The 19,531-nt window shown below is 49.4% G+C and overlaps 2 protein-coding genes and 1 long non-coding RNA gene across 3 annotated transcripts in view; 2 read left to right on the forward strand and 1 right to left on the reverse strand.

Moving 5' to 3' along the window:
- Positions 1-19,531, reverse strand: part of LOC142579166 (uncharacterized) — a 131,250-nt gene that overhangs the window by 18,355 nt on the left and 93,364 nt on the right. The gene's annotated exons all lie outside the window — the stretch shown is intronic.
- Positions 787-14,283, forward strand: LOC142577641 (uncharacterized). Its single transcript, XM_075687118.1, has 13 exons — positions 787-1,150; positions 1,737-1,816; positions 3,261-3,408; positions 4,273-4,358; positions 4,812-4,943; positions 5,434-5,527; positions 6,505-6,826; positions 7,742-7,916; positions 9,444-9,579; positions 10,743-11,047; positions 11,872-13,512; positions 13,798-14,181; positions 14,225-14,283. The coding sequence occupies exons 1-13, from the start codon at positions 882-884 to the stop codon at positions 14,281-14,283; spliced, it is 3,831 nt and encodes a 1,276-aa protein (XP_075543233.1). The 5' UTR covers positions 787-881.
- Positions 14,317-19,497, forward strand: LOC142579164 (uncharacterized). Its single transcript, XM_075689109.1, has 2 exons — positions 14,317-16,030; positions 18,122-19,497. The coding sequence occupies exons 1-2, from the start codon at positions 14,325-14,327 to the stop codon at positions 18,495-18,497; spliced, it is 2,082 nt and encodes a 693-aa protein (XP_075545224.1). The 5' UTR covers positions 14,317-14,324; the 3' UTR covers positions 18,498-19,497.

Consider the following 19,531-nt stretch of genomic DNA (forward strand, 5'->3'; position numbering starts at 1 on the left):
CTGGAGATGAGTTGGACACCAGGGAAAGTCTGACAACTTATAACGATCTCGTTAAGGCATTTCACCTCAGTCGCCGAATCTTCCCCCCGCCTCACCCAAAGTTCAGCCGGGCGCAGGCTACCACCCTGCGTCTACTACAAACAAACACGTACCCTTCACCCGCCCGCCTCCACCTTATATTTCCGGACGTATACACTACCCCCAACTGCCGGTGCTGTGGAATTCACCCGGCTACGCTTCCGCATATGCTATGGGAGTGCCCAGCGCAGTACACCCAGACTAACACCACGACTCTCTCGTCGATCGAGGTTGCATGAGGCTCTGCGGAGCTCCGCCCTCGACGACCAAACCTGGGCGACCCAGCACGCCCGCGAGGCGGCGGCGAGGCAAGCCCTCGACGTCCCTTCGTGGGAGGCTTAGGCCCGGCCATCATAAAGTGCTGGTTCTAGAATAAAAGTTTATTCCTCCTCCTCCTCCTGAGTGAGAAGTGAGAAGTGTCCTCCCCTCTGTGCGCAGTCTGTGGAGAAGTTGAAACAATAGATCATTTTTTCATATTCTGCCGCCGTTTTACTTGTTTAAGATAAAATATTCTAGAATCAAGATTTACACAGCTTGGCTTAAGCTTTTCAATTATAAATATCCTTTCTCTAGGAGCCTCCTCTCTTGGAAAGTGCCACAGGGGATATTTGCTCAACCGTGGAGGAATTTATAATTGCTACAAAGAGATTGTCTTGAATTCTTAACCATGTTATTTTTGTTCATTTCCTCCAGTCAGCTTTACCAATTTTAGTATTTAATAAAGATTGCCTAATTTCATCCAAATCTTGGCCAATCCCCCACAGTGGGTGTGCGCCATCGCATAAGGAATACCGTACCATACCATGCCAAGCGAAGACAAAGAAAGCCATAAGTGCACGCGCAGAGCGCGCCGCGTGGCAGATCGCCTCGTTCGGCCGACATCTGCGGTCACGGTTCCGCGTTCATCCCGCAAGATAAGCTCTTGGAGTCCGGGGCGTCGCGCTTCCAGAAAGCTTCCAGACAGCGTCAGCGCGGGACCGAGCATGACGCCCGGACGGTCGCTTCTTTTCTCGACTGGTGCGGTCTTCTGCGCATTCTTGCAGCTAGTGGTCGGCCAAATGGAAGCCATGGAGTGAGTCTCACTTGTCCTGTATCCCTAGTTATGTACTTCTCAAACGCGTCTCGTGCAGTGAAGTCATCTAGTAGGTAGACTGAATCGCCTATTGAAAACCATGGATGCTTTTCAAAAGGCGATGAACGCGATTCGGGCGTCTTCTAGAGCGCCATGATGAACCATAGACCTGCTATGCTCGTGATATCACCGTAGAAAGTGAAAGCGCATGCCTGTGCTTCGAGGGGCGTGTTTATCGGCACCGTATGAAGCGTGGACGAAATTAGCATAATAGTTTTAACTAAAGAGAAAATAATGGTACTACAGGCTAAATTGCAAATTACTTTTGGTGATATGCATAATATCCAAGACAGAGCAGGCGACAAAATGGCGAAAATAAGTTAGTAATTTAGTGATACTACAACCCGCCTGCCAGTCCAATACAATCCCTGCGGCCCTGGCTCCGAATGTTACAGACCCTACCTTTAGCCATCGAGTACTTCAAGGTTCTCTGCTGAACGCGCACGTGCATGTCTCGCGTTGTGCGTGCACGCGCATTTTTAGGCAGCCAGTCTAAAATAAAATTCCTAAACTTTCTTTTTACCAGTGCCAGAGATCACTTCAGGATCGTCCACGACAAGCACGATCACACTGACGTTCCCAGCAGTAGCAAGAGCTCTGATCCAGGTATGATCAACGCTTAATTTTGGGAATCTTTTGTCTGTTTATTAGACTGCTGCACTCCGTCCACTGAAGCGCCAATGGAACGCTATAGGATGAATGGATATAAACTGGCGTCAGCCATTCAGTGGCGCGATTGTTCGAACGTGTGCATCTTCCTAAGCCTGTATAGTCGGAGCGTCGTCTGCTCACTACTCGGGCGCCAGAGCAGGACTCGTATATAGTTATCACTCCAGTGCGCCTCTACTTGGAAACAAGCTACGTTTAGGTACCCATGAAAACGACCCGAATCCACACGTGTGTGCCCTGATCATGCTCCCTGAGCTTGACAAGGGAACTGGCCAGATAACTTGCAGCGTAGACGATATAAAGAAAATGCGGGGTTGGTGCACGCCATCGTGCGCTGGTCAGAGACTTCCTGTGATGGTGTAGCAAATACTACAGTGCATGCTGTTAAAGGATAATCTTCAAGCCAAACCAAAGATGATTCTGAAGTAATTCTGGGGAAACTCAATCGGTGCCTCATCCTTGTCGTCATGCGCTGTGATGTACTTTTGTTGTCTTTAGGTTTATAAGCGTATTCCTTTCTTGATAAAGAATTCAGCCGTCAGTCAGCGCTGGTGCGTGTTACTCTTCTCGTCCTTCCGTCTTTTCGCGCTGTTTCCCTGTAGATGATTACACCTCCTCTGGCTACAATCGAGTGGTGCAGGTTGGCTCTACCTCATCCAACAAACACTAAACATTGGCGTTAGCAGGCCAGTTTCTTATATATAGCACACATCGGCCCAATATAACATCGCTTAAGTGCTAGGAGCTTGAATACATGGCCGATAGCCTAACCGGCAGAAGGTATGGGAAAACATGTCAGGACGTTGCGATACTTCGGTGGCCAGTTTACCAGCGGTCTGCTTTCCGCTGGCTGCCAGGATTTTTAAAGCAAACTATCACAGGTTATTCTCACAAAAAGCGCCTCTGGCAGCAAAGGACCTTGCGTGCAGATGCTGCGTGCCGTTACTGTGCTGCATTTGTTCATTGTAGATATCCATGCTGACAGTTAATGTACAGCTGCAATGCTGTAATCACCATGGTGGAATCACCATGGGATACAGGGATCTTTTTCAAGTGAGCCATGGGGCATTCTTGGAAGAACTTATTGTTCTATAGATTCTTTTCGGTGGCTATGAGAGGTGCTTGGAGGACTACGGATTAGCGTTGACCCCGTGACGTCACAAGGTACACCGCAAGTTAAGCACCCTAGCGTTGGCCTTTATTAACTTTCTTCCCTTTCCGCCCTCTTTAATGATGTGGCTGTTGTCAAGAATCGATCGCGCATCTACGGGAACAGTGACCCAGAGATACGAGTATCCATATGATATAAAGTCACTGCAATATAATTAATTGAAACATATTTGTTGATGCCTCTTTTGTTTTGTTGTCGTTCACCGAATAGGCCTTACTGCGGCGACATTGGTTGCTACACCATTGAGCACCACCAACGTCTCCAACGGGACACCAGGGACGGCACTGCCCCTCGGCTTCGGGCAGGATTGCTCGCACGAAAGACAGTGCAACGCACTTCTCGGTCTCGCCTGCATCAGGTGCGTTCAGTGCACCCCTTTCACGGGCGTAACACCACGTGGGCGGAGGCATGCATACCGAGCACGTGCCCTCCCACCTTCCCCCTAGCCGAAAGGAATTCCTGACTACGCCAGTGGCCCTCTGTTGCTATATCTCGACGAATGAGGCAACCGCCTTTGTTGCCTCTGAGTGGCTTCAACAAGGACGCAGGCTTTTATTTAAGCACAATTGCTAAGGGTGCTAGGAATTTCAAAGATTTTTCATAACGGGGTCTATGACTTCTGGATCACTGCTGATGTGTTTTTATTCCTAGTGGGCACACGCCAATATTGCAGCCGTCATACTACCTCTTATTGGACCCCGGAAGTGTTATTATTGTAGCCATACAAGAACGACAAAGCCACTGCGGTTTAAAAAAACTAAATTATGGTGTTTTACATGGCAAAACCACGATCTGATTATAAGGCCCGCTGTTGTGGCGGACTCCGGAAATTTGGACCACCTGTGGTCCTTTTTGTGCACCTAAATTGTGCACTTAAATCTAAGCACCCGGGTTTTCTCACATTTCGCGCTCCATCAAAATGCAGCCGCCGTGGCCGGGATTAGATCACGCGACCTCGTGCTTAGCAGCCCAACACCCCGCTGCGGTTCGTGAATGCGCCAATGTTATTCATTCTGGCCGGTCGCTTCACTTATCCATGGTGACGATGGCATGTTTTTTCTGCTCAATTTACTTTACAGAGCTCTATATCTATAATATGTATGATTATTGTTCTGCGTGCTAATTTTCAAGTTAAGAAAGAGCTACCCGAGGAGAGTGCATTATATATTACATACGGCGAAGTCCTGTTTCTGGCTGAGAAAACGTGTCTGCGCGTTCGCAGCAACGAGAACCGCCCGCCAAAGTGCACCTGCGCTTCATCGGCACCCGTCTACATCAATGAGGGTGGCGTCCAGAAGTGTGTCCGAGGTGAGAATACGGGTCTTGGGTCTATACATGCCGGTCTATATACTAAAACATTTCATGCCGTATACTCGCATATCGACTCGAAAGCGTGTTAGCGGTGATTTTTAGCCCGCTTATGCGGTTCTTATGACGATCCTTTTCCAGAAGAGCAAAAAAATAAGGAGCGCGACTTCGATTTTACAAACCCCCCAAATCACGACGTGCCGCTATTTAGAAAATTGGGGTGCCAGCATGAGGCAGCGTCTAACTGCATTGATTGCATTGAGTGACATTACTTATGCGGAAAGTTATAGGTTACGAGATTTTCGTCTCAAATGCAGTTAATTCGTTCGTTCTGAATGACTTAATCTGCGCCTTCGCGGTACCGAAGACAAATGTCATTCTTTCGCTTACAGTACTAGTCACGTTTCTATGTTCTAATTCTATGGCCTTTATGCGCGCGCTTGAACGTTGCAGCCAAAAACCTCAACGAAGCGTGCGTCAGCAACCAGGAGTGCAGCTTCGACAACCCTAACGTGCAGTGCATCAACTCCTTCTGCAACTGCTCGCACCCATTCCAGTTGACGGCAGCGAGGCACTGCCTGTTGCGTGAGTGTCCTTCCGTGGTGTTCGCGGCACGAGCTAATTAGGCAGGGTGGTCGACGCATCCTTCTGCGTACCACCGGGTCATCATCGGTATTGAAGCTTCCAAAAATGAATAGCCTTAATAGGATAAAGGAGGCGTTGTAAAGTAATTGCATGGTATTGCATGTGACAAGTCGTTTATCGATTTTAATTGGTTTCGCAAAATTTTCCGGTGGATGTTTTATGGCGTACCGTGGTTACAAATTTACTCGAAAGTTCTGAGTCCAGTATGACGTAATCTGAATAGTATTATCCACCATATATAGTCAACGGCCCGCAAGCCACAGTCCGGCACGGCATGCGCGAGGAAAGTGATCGCGTTTCCTTTTGGGGCCATTACGCGTCATTTAAAGATTTACTTACGAGCGTATGCTTGCTGGCGCCGTTTCTGCCGTTGAATTACACTTTGAGGTGTTTTGAGTATTGCACTGCAACTGGGCACATATCGTTACAGCTTCAAATCAAGGAGGTGACATCTTCACCATCGCCCTTAGCATGATGCTGGCCTTGGCATTGCTGCTCCTTGTTGCTGGCTACGCGTATCAAAAGTAAGCATGAAATTCAGCATGTTTCAGACTTCCACACAGAGTTCACTACTCAGATCCTCCAAACAATCAGTTTGTGGGAGGTACTGATGCTTGCTCGCGTGCTCGCTGATGAGTAGTTTAGGTAGCTTGCATTTGCAGTTTACGTTAGAAGAAATGAAACCCGCAATCATGTCTGTAATTCCGCTGCACAGCACAACCACGGTGTGCGTGTGCCCTTGAGCGAGAGGTTCGATGCATGGTGTAGCTATATATAAACAAGCTCTTTTACGTTGCCACGAGTTTCGCGTTTCGCAGTTATTGTGGGCCATCGTAAAAGACCGAAGTCTGGCAAACCTGGATCTTGTTCAAGGTCTTTAGTTCACATATAGCACCCGGGCTTCATGCTACACTCCAATCGTACACCTCAGAGTTGTCAAGCTATGCTTGGCAACTCTGCGGGCTAAGAAGTGGTTTTGTGTTTTACGTTCCACATGCGCAAACTTCATCTGCCTGCATATATATGGTATAATATAGTACTCAACGTTATGAACAAAGATATATCTCGGAGCTTCCGGACCCCTTTCTGTGATGTTTCGTCACAAGGCAGCTCTGCGCCGTTGCTTTATTTAGCTTGCGCACATCACGCGAACACGCTGTCTAGTCGGCGATTAAACTCGCTCGAACGGCGGGAGCATACGAAAACTGCGAGAGTGAACTGCGAAGTGTTTAATATTTAATGTTGCCAAGAAAAATAAGCGTGTCTTTCTTGCAGTCAGTAGAAGGGTACGTTATTCGATGTCTTCAAGTATATAACACGCCTGTTGTCTCGACAACGCGTAAACCAAATCTATATACAAAGGGTGGTCTATATGCTGCGAAGTAATAGGGTTGACAGGCACGTGATTCCACGATGGCGGGACACGTGCTTGCGCTCTCTAAACCTTGCTGCTACTCCGAAGGTGCAAAACCGAACGCACACGAGTTCGCGACGCCTGCAGGATGGTGCGCGAGCGTGCCGGTTCCAGCAGCAGCGCCAGCACCAGTAGCGGCAGCCGCTGCTCGAAGCGCAAACGGAAGCGCGACGCAGACGCTTCGGCCACGTCTTCGACGGCTTGCATTCTGACCAAAGACAGGCCCTGGCCCGACGTCGACAGCGAGGGGGAGTACACGGCGGGGGACGATGAAGGCAGCGAGGAACACGACGAATCGAGGCGACAGGCACGCGTCGTCCAGCGTGGCTCGTACTTGCGGGAGCACTCGTTGGTGCCACCTCGTCATCCGCCCTGTTACATCAGTCAGCAGGCTGCCAAGGGTCGCAAGGTGCGTTTCGCGCGCACACGCGCCAGGGCGACCGGTTGCGCTTGTTTGGATCTGAGCTTTTCTTGCATGGCAGCGCCAGGTATAGGTACAGCTTGTGCAAGCCGTAACTCCATCGCCTGTCACCGTGTTATAGAGCGTGTCTTTTTCTTAGCTACGCCAAATAATAATAATAATAATAATAATAATAATAATAATAATAATAATAATAATAATAATAATAATAATAATAATAATAATAATAATAATAATAATAATAATAAAGACTTGCCTGTGGTAGACAACACATTTCTAAACGTTGAGCTAACTTACTCGATGAAGGCGATCATTACTTATATGAGAAATGGAAATTCGTAATTGAATAATAACCATAATTACACTAATTTACTTCTTAATGAAATATTTTACGGCACATTTCAATCTGCGAATTGTAGCTATTGAGTGAGCCATATCCATCGACTGTCCAAAGAGGCCGTTTTTTCCCGACTTATTCGAAGTAGTAGCTTAGCGCGAATAAAACCACGGACACAAGAAAGACGGACAAGGACAAGCGCTGCCTACGCGCTTATGCAGAACGTAGCACGAAGGTCAATTCGCTCGCTGCTGCTGCCGCGCTTCCTCACTCCGTTTTGGCAGCGAGTTTCCGCGGTGATCGAGTGAGATGTGTTCATGTTTGCTAGTGCGCGCTCGATACCATGATTCTTAATTTAGTTAGTATCCCACGTTTACAAGTTTACACGGCCGATATATCTACTACCCTTACTTCGTATAGCTGTCCACTAATTTGCTATCGCAATCGATGCTTCGCCTTTCGGGCGAAACTGCGACTTTTTTTTACGTTACTTTGTCACATATTCTGGGTGGCCAGACTTCGTAGAACGTAGCACCTGTGCGCACTCGTTTGCTGGGTGGTTGCAGGTGGCGGGTTTGCCGACGGTACAAGAGGTGGAGAGTTCCTCCTCCGAGGGTGACGAACAGCTGCACTCCAGCAGCAGCTCCGTCGCAGACAAGCCGGAAAGAGATTCACGTGCAACGCCGCTGTATCGGACATGCAAGGGACGACACCTGCCCATCCTGGCGGAGCTAAAGCCAGGTAGGCCTTTGCTTTTACGCGGCGTTTCGCACATATATGGCGTTCTGGGACGCTGAAATGTTTACCTTTTCGTATACTATTACGGTATGAAAAAAAATTCTGATCCAACAGAGATTATCACGAACCTAATAAGGAAACCTATACGGGTTCTCCCCAGAAAGAACTAAAGCTGAAAAACAATTCACCGACGTTTACGATACTCCCTAATGCGAAATGTGAGCGCCGACCTATACGTGTTTCCATTTCGCGATATACTGGCTGGCGCAGACAATCTGCCTCGTGCGGCACGTTGAAAACGGTGCGAAGTGTGGCGTGACTACCTAGCTAATCGGGAGACAGCCCGTGGGGTAAGCGTGGGCGCGATTCACAGCAGCCGCCGCAAAAATACCTCCGTTAATGCGGCGCCTTGCTTTCATATATAGTACCTTTGGACGAGCTCGTGCCATGCCATCGGTGAACAGACGACGCATGCTGCTCTGGCGCTATCTCGTAGCCATCGTCGCCGCGGAACGGCACTACTGCTGTTCTCACGCTTTCGCCATACCCTCCTCCTCCACTTTTCGCCTCATGCTCTCACTGTAGCCTCCTCCTCCGCTTTCCTCCTCGCGCTCTCTTCGCCTTTCATCCCCCGCTGCGGTTCCGCGTTCGTTCTTTCATCGTTTGCTCTGCTCGTTCGCTCGGTCACGCCGCTGACGCTCAACGCAGGGAACGGGCGCAGTAGCGCTCTAAAATTCACCTTTGTCCGGGCACAGCGTTAGCGCCTTTCGGTGTGGTTGCTATACCATCTGAGTTAACCAGGTGTCTAGGAAATCGCAGAGAGAGGCCGAATTAATCGACAACTCGCAGCTCAAGGAGACGTAATTCGGCAATCATACGCACACCTGGTTTGCCATGTACCGTTCACGTTTACGGAATATCGGAGCGCCAGCAGGTAGGGCAGCATGGTGAACCGGTATATGGCTAGCCAAATACAATAACACTAAGGTAACAGTGCTGGTAGCGGCATCTCGCTACGCCCTGCAGTGATTGTTGCCCGGTCCACGCGTTGACACGATCCGCTATGTAGAACATCTAGACTGCAAGGAGATAACGCAAGGTGTTCGCGGGCCGGACCAGCGGCGAGCTCAGAGATTTGTACCAATTTGGACACTCGCACGGTAAACATAACATTACCCTCATTTATATTTTGCAATTTTACAAATTTGGTGCAGCTAAAGAAAAACACACTGTATTTGTGTATGTGTGTGTGTGTGTCTAACCTAACACTAACCTAATTTAACCTACCCTCGTATGTGTGTGGGCAGCCACTTACGAAAAAGTATTGAAGGAGTTGTTATAAAAAAAGAACAACATAACAGAAAAATTCTCGATTATCTCAGAAATCCGACAGCAATTTCTAAGTGTAAATCGATCTTTATGCTTCTGCAGCGCAGCACCTTTATCCCGAAAAATGCTACAATGATCCGGAATCTATTGGTCAGTGTGTGCCTGCGAGCAATGCATTAATACACCAGAATTAATCTTTAGGTGTCGAGCTCGGCTACGATGAACCCGACTGCAGCAGCTCATCGCCAATGCACATGCTTCGACCGAAGGACGAGCAGATGCAGAGGATCCTCGACAAGCAGCAGGTCGTGGTGACCATTGAAACGCACGAACGGAGGTAGGTACGCTAAACCTACTCGATTCTGAGGTACACACACGAACACAAAAAAGGAAGCTCTATAGCTTCTTCACACTGCCACGCAAGGGATCATGATGTTAACTGTGATGTAGAGATGCATGAAGACTGCGTATCCAGTGTCTTTTTTGAACTGGAAGCCCCATACTTTCATTAAAGTTCAGCTTAGTCATATATGCACTGGAGGATAGCGAAGCACAGAAGTTACTTTGCTTTGTTAATACCATTAGCTGTGCATCAGGTTTCCCAACCGACAGTGCGCATACTCCAGCGCGTAGACAAACTTTCGGATGAAATATGCATACTTTGACAGCACATATCGCTGATGATATTGCCTTGCTTAGTAACTCAGGGGACCAACTGCAATGCATGCTCACTGACTTGGAGAGGCAAAGCCGAAGGGTGGGTCTAAAAATTAATCTGCAGAAAACTAAAGTAATGTTTAACAGTCTCGGAAGAGAACAGCAGTTTACGATAGGTAGTGAGGCACTGGTAGTGGTAAGGGAATACATCTACTTAGGACAGGCAGTGACTGCGGATCCGGATCATGAGACTGGAATAATCAGAAGAATAACAATGGGCTGGGCTGCGTTTGGCAGGCAATCTCAGATCATGAACAGCAGGCTGCCATTATCCCTCAAAAGAAAAGTTTATAACAGCTGTGTCTTACCAGTACTCACGTACGGGGCAGAAACCTGGAGTCTTACGAAAAGGGTTCTACTTAATGATAGGTGTAACGTCAAGGGATAAGAAAAAAGCAGATTGGGCGAGGGAACAAACGCGAGTTAATGATATCTTAGTTGAAATCAAGAAAAAGAAATGGGCATTAGCAGGACACGTAATGAGGAGGGAAGATAATCGACGGTCACTAAGAATTACAGTATGGATTCCAAGGGAAGGGAAGCGTAGCAGAGGGCGGCAGAAAGTTAGGTGGGCGGATGAGATTAAGAAGTTTGCAGGGACAACATGGCCAGAATTAGTACATGACCATGGTAGTTGGAGAAGTGTGGGAGAGGCCTTAGCCCTGCAGTGGGCGTAACCAGGATGATGATGATGATGATGATGATGATGATGATGATGATGATGACAGCACAAGGAAGGATCGAAGGCTCTCCGACGTATCCTGCTGTGCTGTGGCTTCGCAGATCCCTCGGAACTGCCCCAAGCCCTCCACCCATAGTCTCGCTGCGGAGGCGAGAGCTTCCTCCGTCGGAGTCCACGGACGACTCATTCATGAAGGACCTCAAGCGCCGCCTCAGTCTCAGGGCTCGGTTCAGCGACGACCTCTGCGGATTGACGCCGGTGACGCGTTCGGTGTCCGCCGAACCAATACCTGTCGCGGCTGGTGCCATTCAGTGCGACGCCTCTCAAGGCACTCCAGCAGAAGCTGGTCCACAGAAGGTGGAGACGGTCGCCAAGGCGCTGCGGGACGCCGAACCGCCGACTACTGGTGAGATATTTGTCATGACTGCAAGCGCGGTTTTTGTGGATTTGAAGAGGTTGGCTTTGGTGGATTTGCTAAGACCGACATGAAAGCGAACCTAACAGAATGGCGAAGGGCTAGCGCGCACGGCCGCATGTCAGCTGGAGGCGGAGAGAGAGAGTAAAACATCTTTATTAATAATATTTGAATGGCGAGAGCAGTGTGGGAGGAACCCTCAGTCCAGGGTCTCTAAGATGATTCCGGCGATGTTTCGAGCCCGTTGTATCACAGCTCGGAGGCCCTCGGGAGGTCCGTCGCGGAGGGCATCGTCCCACAGCCCTTTGTTGCGCAGGGGCTAAAGGAGCGGAGGAACCGGGCGCAAAGACAAGACATCTTATGCTATTAGCACTCTGCGCCTACTTCAGGCATTTTTGAATCTATCTATCTATCTATCTATCTATCTATCTATCTATCTATCTATCTATCTATCTATCTATCTATCTATCTATCTATCTATCTATCTATCTATCTATCTATCTATCTATCTAATTATTACTTCTCGAATATTATAATTAGATGAAAGGTGTCAATGAGAACATTGTAGAGCGACATGGAAAACTCCCGATACAGCTTTCTATTACTCAATACGTGCTACATAAGAGTGTTTTTCCGAGCGTGAAAGAAGTCCTAAAATGCACGCAAAATTGTTCCCCGCCTAAATGCATACCGCATTTTGTAAAGATACCTAAGACAAGTCGCAATATAGTTATCGCACACAGGCATACGCACATCTATTCAGCTGTAGCACTTTCTTTACGTATGAAGCTTTAATGAGTCATTCATTCACCCAGGAGTGACATTCGGCACCAGTGTTCCTGTTCACGGGTTCACCGTGTCAACCAAACCAGCAAAAAAGCAGATTGCGGACACCGAGCACCGGGATGAAGGACCGGAGAAGGCGATAGAAAAGGTTGCGGCCACTGACAATACCTCGCAGTTGGGCCGGGAACGTCGCACTGAAAAAAGCCAGCCTCCATTGCAGTTGGCCGATAAGAAAGACCACTTCAGCACAATGCCGCACAGAAGCTCGTTGAACGCGGGCAGGCACAACGCGAAGAGGAGACGCGCATCCTCGCCACCTGTTTTGAGAAGTTCCGGAGGTGAGGGCAGAGCAGAGCCAAACAAGACGAAAACGGTGTTGCTTCCACCCGCTGCACAAGCCGATAAGGCCGAGAGCAACGTGACTCGGCAAAGTCGGGTACCAGTCACAGTTGTCGCGGCCGGCACGAATTTCGAGAAAAGGGAAAATGAAGAGCAAATGCAGTGGCCGGAACCGAACACTGCTAGCGTGCTGACCGAGTTGGATGCTGCAAAACAACTGCTGCCTGTTCCCAAGGGTACGAATGCTTGTATGCGATCACCGGAAATCGCTGACTCTAAGACACCTAGTCAAAAAGAAAGGCTGAAAGACGAGCTTGTCGACGCTGGCGCAGGAAAATTGCAGCAGAAGCAAAGTGACCACCTCAATATCGAAGAAGTCGGCGAATTGGCTCGCCTACTTTCTAGGCTGATAAGAAAACACGAATATTTAGAGCGTACTTCGTCAGCCGAAGACAGCGCGAACAGCGCTCCCCAGCGGCCGCTCAAGCGCAAGCGGGACAGGGCGAAACGTTCTCGCGGCGCCTACGATGCGATGAAAAAGGGCTGCAGGGCCACAGAACCCACCGAAGTCATCATCGGCAAAGTTAATCAGCAGTCAGTAACTCAGAAATCGGGTTTGCCAGTTCAGCCTGACGTCAGCACGGCGAAACTTTCGCTGGAACCGACCACTCAGTACAAACTGCTTAGCATAGAGGAATTTGTGCGCAAGACAGCACAGCCGGAGGCACCAGAGCTGATAGAGGCAGTGTCTGGTAAAAATATTGGTACCATGAAGCAAAATACACCCTTAGAGGCTGACCGGCCTTCTCTGAACCAGACCACAGAAAGCACGATCAGTAAAATGAAGTCACAAGAAGAGATAACGCCTGCGCAGCAGTCGTCGCTGCAGACTACAGTCATAGAGAGCAGCGCTGACGATGCAAAGTACGGTACTGACAGGATAGGCGGGAGAACACCAAAGCCGATACCAGTCAGCGTGCCTCAAGACTATCGCGGCTGGGTCCCTATAGGGGCCGCTTACGCTGCACAAAGACCGCCCAAGAGTGGGACATCTTTAGGGCTGACCGAACTGATCGGAAATACCAGCGGAGCGAGGGACATTTCGATGACGTTCTCGGATGGCGGTGGTATCCAAAGCGTGCTCCGAAAGAAGCCCTCGGTGTCGTCCACTCCGTCAGAGACTACACCATCGCTTTCAGCGCAAAAGACGTACCAGGAGTACATGGCGAAGCAGCTTCAGCCTCCAGTGCACTTTGCCGAGAGACCATTTGCGGAAGTTCTCGCCAGCATGGAGAGCGAGATAACCAGCATGTTCAAAGATGACGCGACAAGTAAGTTGAAGTCAACTGTGTATATATATATATATATATATATATATATATATCGGAATGCACAATAGGTGCTCGAGTCTCAAGTCAGCGTGGACCAGGCCACCGATGCATGTGCGGTCAAGAAATCGCATAGTAACTGCGACTGCATGATGGAAAAACACTTTGCCCCTTTAATTTGTCGACCGTTTAATTGTTTGCCTATGACAAAGTATTCGCGTTTGTGTCTCTTAATTTAAGGGGTTGAAAATGTTATTTGTAAGTTCGTGTTCTTTTTTTTTATCTCAGCTGGCGTTCAGGGCCCCGAGAAAGGGCTAGACAAGTCGCCTCCAAGCAGCGCTCCGCAAAGCTCGACCCAGTCGACCATGAATGATGAGAAGCTCGATGAAGCAGCCATCGAGAGTTCGTCAAAAGGAGCCTCAGAAACGGACTCCAGTAGAGCCGTTTCCAGCGGAGACGTAGCCGAGACATCGGGCCGCGTAACATCCACTGCAGCCCCGCCAGTCGGCAAGATCCCGGTTTCGTCCAAGGCAGTGAGGACGTCGACTTCGATCGAGAGCGACGAGGCGTCCAAGGAAGCTCCTAGGGCGCTGCTCACCTGCGACTCGGACGAGGGCTCGGTGCCACCGTCCGAGTCCATGTCGCTTTCGTTCGTCTCCTCCAACTCCAGCTGCAATGCGGTGCACCGCCTAACCGATCTGGCCGACCTTCCAAGGCTGCAGCATGGTGCGGCGGCTGCGACTCACGAGACGGGTGACGGCGGCGTCGTGCTAGGCATGCCGCTACCCCGGCTAACGTCCTCGTCGGCGGCGCAGATGGAGAGCTCGCGGCAACCCGCGTCATCGTTGACGGAGTGCGGCGCTCAGGCTCAGCTACTGAAAGAGCCAGCGGGTCGTTCTGGCTGGCCTCAGTTCAGGAAGTCTAGGAGACGCGACGTCGGTCGCCGCGTGTCTACGGACCGTCCATGGACAGAGGACGTCAAGAAGGTTGTAATGCTGGGCAACAAGCACTACCTGCATCAGCACGCGGGGCGCCGTCCCATGGCCAAGTCGGCGACCACCTTTGACGAGACGCAGTGCGTGCTCTTCAAGATCGAGGACCATGTGCAGCCCGACATGACGGCTTCACCAGTGGCCCGCGATGCTCCGCACAGCACGAGCATGTCTGGCGAGCTGACTCGGGAAAGCTGCGAGTCCACACTGGAGCTGTTGCTCCGGCGGTGCACCTTTTCCTCTGGAAGGGACGCCGACACGCTGGTGTCCGAAGATAACCATTTCGAGCAGCCGCTCAGGCTGAGTGACTTGATCTTGCTGCAGCACCCGGAGGTTCGCCTCAGGAACTTTATTGTAGTCGACTTTTCCAAGACTACCGACGCGCCCTCGCTAACAGCACTTTCCTCGGCCGCGGCTACGCCTGCCGAGGGTGGAACAGAGCACCAAAGTGTAGTGCTTGAAGCTCAGCCCGAGGACAAGCAGGCGCAGGATTTGATCACCAACCACAAATCCCGTGCCAATGCGCCGATGTCCGAGGAGACGCGTCTGACGGCAGCTGCAGTCGGGATTTCGCGAGAGCCATTTCTCGCTGCAACTGTGGCAGGAAGTAAAGGCTCGGACGCTCTCCGGAAGCCCCAGCGTCTGAGCCTCACCAAGTCGGCAGCCAAAACCACCGACCACGAGCGCCGGCTGGAGCAAGAAAGTGCGGGTGCGAGAAGGGGGGCCGCGGAAGCAGCAGCGGCCAGGGCGACGGAGCCGAAGGTTCGTTTCGCCGCTTCGCAACACGTCGCCGCGACTTCGCAACACGTCGTCTTTCTGCCCGATTGCGCCGTGGCCATACGTCTTCCAGGTGGCGTGATCCGGAGCGTACGTCCCGGGCAACAAGCTTTCGGCACTGCCTCGTCGCAAGACAGAGGGGCGATCAGGGCCTACCACAGGAGTCGGCAGATTCTGCTGGCCACGGCCCTCGACGAACCCAGCTTCGAGTGCATCTACAACGCCATCTTGCAGCCGCCGCCCCGAGTGACCGCCGCTCTGGAGCCCATTGCGCCGGGAGACGTTCCGGGCCCTGCAAGGGCGACACGGGCCGTCTCGTTCGACGACTCGCTTACCACCGTTGTGCACCTGGAGCCGCCACCAGAGTCGTTAACGTACGACGTCGCCGACGCGACGGCGGGGTCCGAGCCGGAGGCGCTTTCCCAGTGGCACAAGGCGAGGCGCCGCTCTAGCCTCGGCCGCTCCTTGTCGGGCTCGCGTCTGCAGGCGCCACCGGCGAGCCCCGGCATCGAAGGTGCCAAAGTCGCGTGCGGCACAGCCCGCAAGACGAAGAGGTTCGGCGGCTCTGGCCAGCTGGCCCTTGCGCTTGCTCGCCCTGGTGCCGCCAAGGACGCTGGCGCGGAAGGCGCGTTCCCACCAGGCGGCGGCAGCGGTAGGCGCGACACCCCGACTCCGCTGATGTCGCCTTTCTATTCGTTCGAGGACACCGGCTCCGAGCTATCCTTCCTGCCGGAGTCGAGCAATTTCGACAGGTCAGGGTCGGCCGCGGCATCGCAGCGCAGCGACGACCACAAGCATTGCGACGAAGCCCATGCCCCGCGGCCTGCATGAACCGCGCTGTTGCGTTGCCAATCAGCAGAATATGTTCTGGCTACATTCAATTACGCGTAGTCAATAAATGCTCTGAGAAAAGCGAGTGCTAGCACAACTGGGCAAGACCTGTATGTCTCCAATGAAGTCGGAGATCCGTGCCCCTCCAAGTCAGTGCAACCCGTACATTATACAATTTAGATCTTCACCTATACGTTCACCTTCTAATATGTAGCAAGCTCAACAGGGGTCAATTGTTTGTATTACGTTCTAATACCTTCGTGGGCATATAAGACTTGGCTTTTTAGAGATATGCAGCCCAAATAGCGCAAACTTTTCGTATGGGCCCGTATGGTGTCCTTCGACCATGTGTAGAGAGTATATTGTATTCACTGTCTTATGATGCGTTCTTCGAACCAAATTCTCAGCGATACACATCGGAATGAATTTGATACAATAAAGCAAATCTCGGATGGCGCCATTCGACCAATAAAATTTCTATGGCAAACGCTCAGAGTCGCGTGACTTCTGAACTCGTTTATAAATTATCGGGACCTTGTATAAATAAAACTTATATAAGATTTGGAATTAACCGCATTAGCCGTATAACGTCTCCTGTATATCTCTAAGCGTGTAGTAATCACGAAAATCGTACGATTCCTTTAATAGTTATTTATCATGTAACTGTTTCTACTAATAGTACCAGTGTTGCTACGTTAATGATTTGTCGTTAAATTTAGCTATATCGTTTTTCTTAAAAGCGAAAGTAAGGCAGTGTAAGGTAGACATCTTGAAATAATTGCTTTTTATTTGAATTTGAATTGAATTGAATTTTGAAATCAAGCAATGAAATTATTGTTGTGAAATAATTGTTTTTTTTTGTAACTTAACCTCGAGAAAAGAATGTTGTAGGAAAAGATTGGGTAGACGAACGATAATTTTATAGCCAATAGTCTCTATAAAAAGAGGTCTATTCTTACATTAGTGTACATTATTTTATTTTATAATTTTACAAAAGGTCGAAAAAACAAAAGGTTATTTTTTCCACGCAATCAGCCCATGTGGCTAACAATGACCTTGCGTACCATTGAGAGCAGAGGAACTGGGGAAATTATCTAGGTTTCCTGAACGCCTTTCTTTGTATAATAGACTCCTTGACTGATTTCATTCCAATTTCACTACAATGAACTTTGGCTCATACCTAGTGATGCAAGTTGGGGTTAACAAGGTTTCACGGAAGTTCATTGCAGCTTGGCACACATCTATAGTTTCGTATACCCAGTTATGCAAGTTGAGATGAGCTAGGTTGATTGAAGAGAAGCAGATGCCCGTGGCACCTATGCAGTGACCGAAGTTCACGTCATTGAATCCGGCACTAGCCGGATTTCATCAATTAAGTTTGGCGGAGCCAGTTTTGCTTAAGAAAAGTACATGAAAACTGCAACTTTTTCAGTTACAATGATTCCGATTATAGCCGTTCAATAAATTGCGGCACATACCTAGTTTCGGCTACGCATTAGAAGTGAGGTTACATTGACTTTATGAGAAATCTACACATAATCAGTGACATATACCCAATATGACATATACCCAACCGACCGACCAGCCGACCGACGAAGAAATTGGTCGGTTGGTGTGTATATGTCACACCTTTTCGCATTGCAAAATTGTGCTTATTGAATTTTCGATGCAACCAACATTTTTGTTCCAGACATGCAGTAATGAGAACGGCATTAGTATAAAGCAACAAACTGCAGCACTAAAGAGAAGTTGCTTCTTGCTATAACAAGGTCATTGTGTGGACTTTGGCTGCTACTACAACGTAAACAACACCTGGTTCAGAAATAAATATGCATGATGTATGCTGTATTGGCTTGCTAGTCTTGAGATACATGTAATTTGTTTGTAACAGATGATATGAACGTTTGTTCGTATTTACAGTTCAGCATAATTGGTTCGAACATAAAAGACATGACTACATGACTTCGGATAATCTCTGCTGTATCTAATGTGTCACTGTTCTGCCCCAACAGAGTGTGTGCCAAGCACATCTTGGTCATCATGGGGGCTCCCATCTACACGAACAGGAAGGGGCTGAAGCCGAATTCGCAAGGCTTTACACCACGAACAAAGAAGTCGTTCCAGAAGTATTTGGATGAGATATCAAGTCTACAGACGACTGTGTCAAAAGTGAAAAGATCGTCTTCCGTCATGCCACCAGCACGGATATTGGCCGAGTCAGCCAGGTACCTCAACAACAAAAATTCTGTGTCTTCAGATGTACCTGCAACCTCTGAACAAGCACAGACGACGCTGGCCAAAAGAGGTCCGTCAGTTTACTCTTCCTTAATGAGCTTCCTTGCCTTGTCAAATACCATTTGTGCCAAGTATATATATATTTTTCAATGAATGCAAGCTTTTTCATTCCACATTGTTGTTAAAGATCATTCCTCTTCCTCATCCAAACATTAAAGGTCAACCAGTTCTTTGCTCATACTTAATACCAGTCACTGTCTAGTAGCATAACACATGTGTAGCAGTATATTATAGTGTACGTTGACATGTGCAGTTTCTCTCCTGCAATAGCTGATGCGGCATTGGCGTGTCTTGCATTAACATTTGCACTGTGTGCTACGTAGCATTAAACTTTTCTTCATGTTTCTGGCTTTCAGTGTTTGCAAGGTAGAGCGGCTTCCCTGCAGGGGCGACTGCGTCAGCAAACGTTTGGTGAAAAAAAAAATACCTCATACTTACCTTTTGTACGAGCACACTCCCTGAACACATCGAAACCGGCTACATGAAAATAAATGTGAGACCCCTACATTCCAAACCCTCGACGCTGTTTTGGGTGCCAAGGATTCGGTCACGGCTCTCAGAGCTGCAGGGACTGTACCACCTGTGCAAAGTGCGCATCACGTGAGCACCCTGCCGATAACTGCAGTGATCCTCCCCACTGTGCAAATTGTGACGGTGAACGCCCAGCATATTCTCGCTCTTTTCCCTTATATGGAAGAAAGAAAAAGAAATTATCACGCCCAAAGTAAAAGAAAATATTTCCTTCAAAGAAGGTCGAAAACGCCTCTCATTTGCGGGGCCTTCTTTCTCCGACGTGGCACGGCAGGGGGCAGTGCCACAAGGGTTCTCGGCGGCCGTTAGGACCACGCAAAGTGGACCGACGGTACAGCGACACAGCGACACAGCGATAATGACTCCCAATTTACACACACCGTACGGCGACTGTCGATGCAAATAGGTGGCGCACTGTCCAGTTTGCTTGCGCTGCTGATTGTCGCTCGTTGCCAGACCGCCATGTGCGACGACGGAAGTGAGCTTCTCAGCGCATCCCGAGATGCAAGTTTTATTTCTGCTGTTGTACGAGAACGTGCACTGCTTTTCTTCTGCCAATAAAGTCGCACGTCCTGTTCACTCACTTGTGGCTTGTT

Source organism: Dermacentor variabilis, chromosome 4, assembly GCF_050947875.1.
Source record: "Dermacentor variabilis isolate Ectoservices chromosome 4, ASM5094787v1, whole genome shotgun sequence".
Lineage (NCBI taxonomy): Eukaryota > Metazoa > Arthropoda > Arachnida > Ixodida > Ixodidae > Dermacentor > Dermacentor variabilis.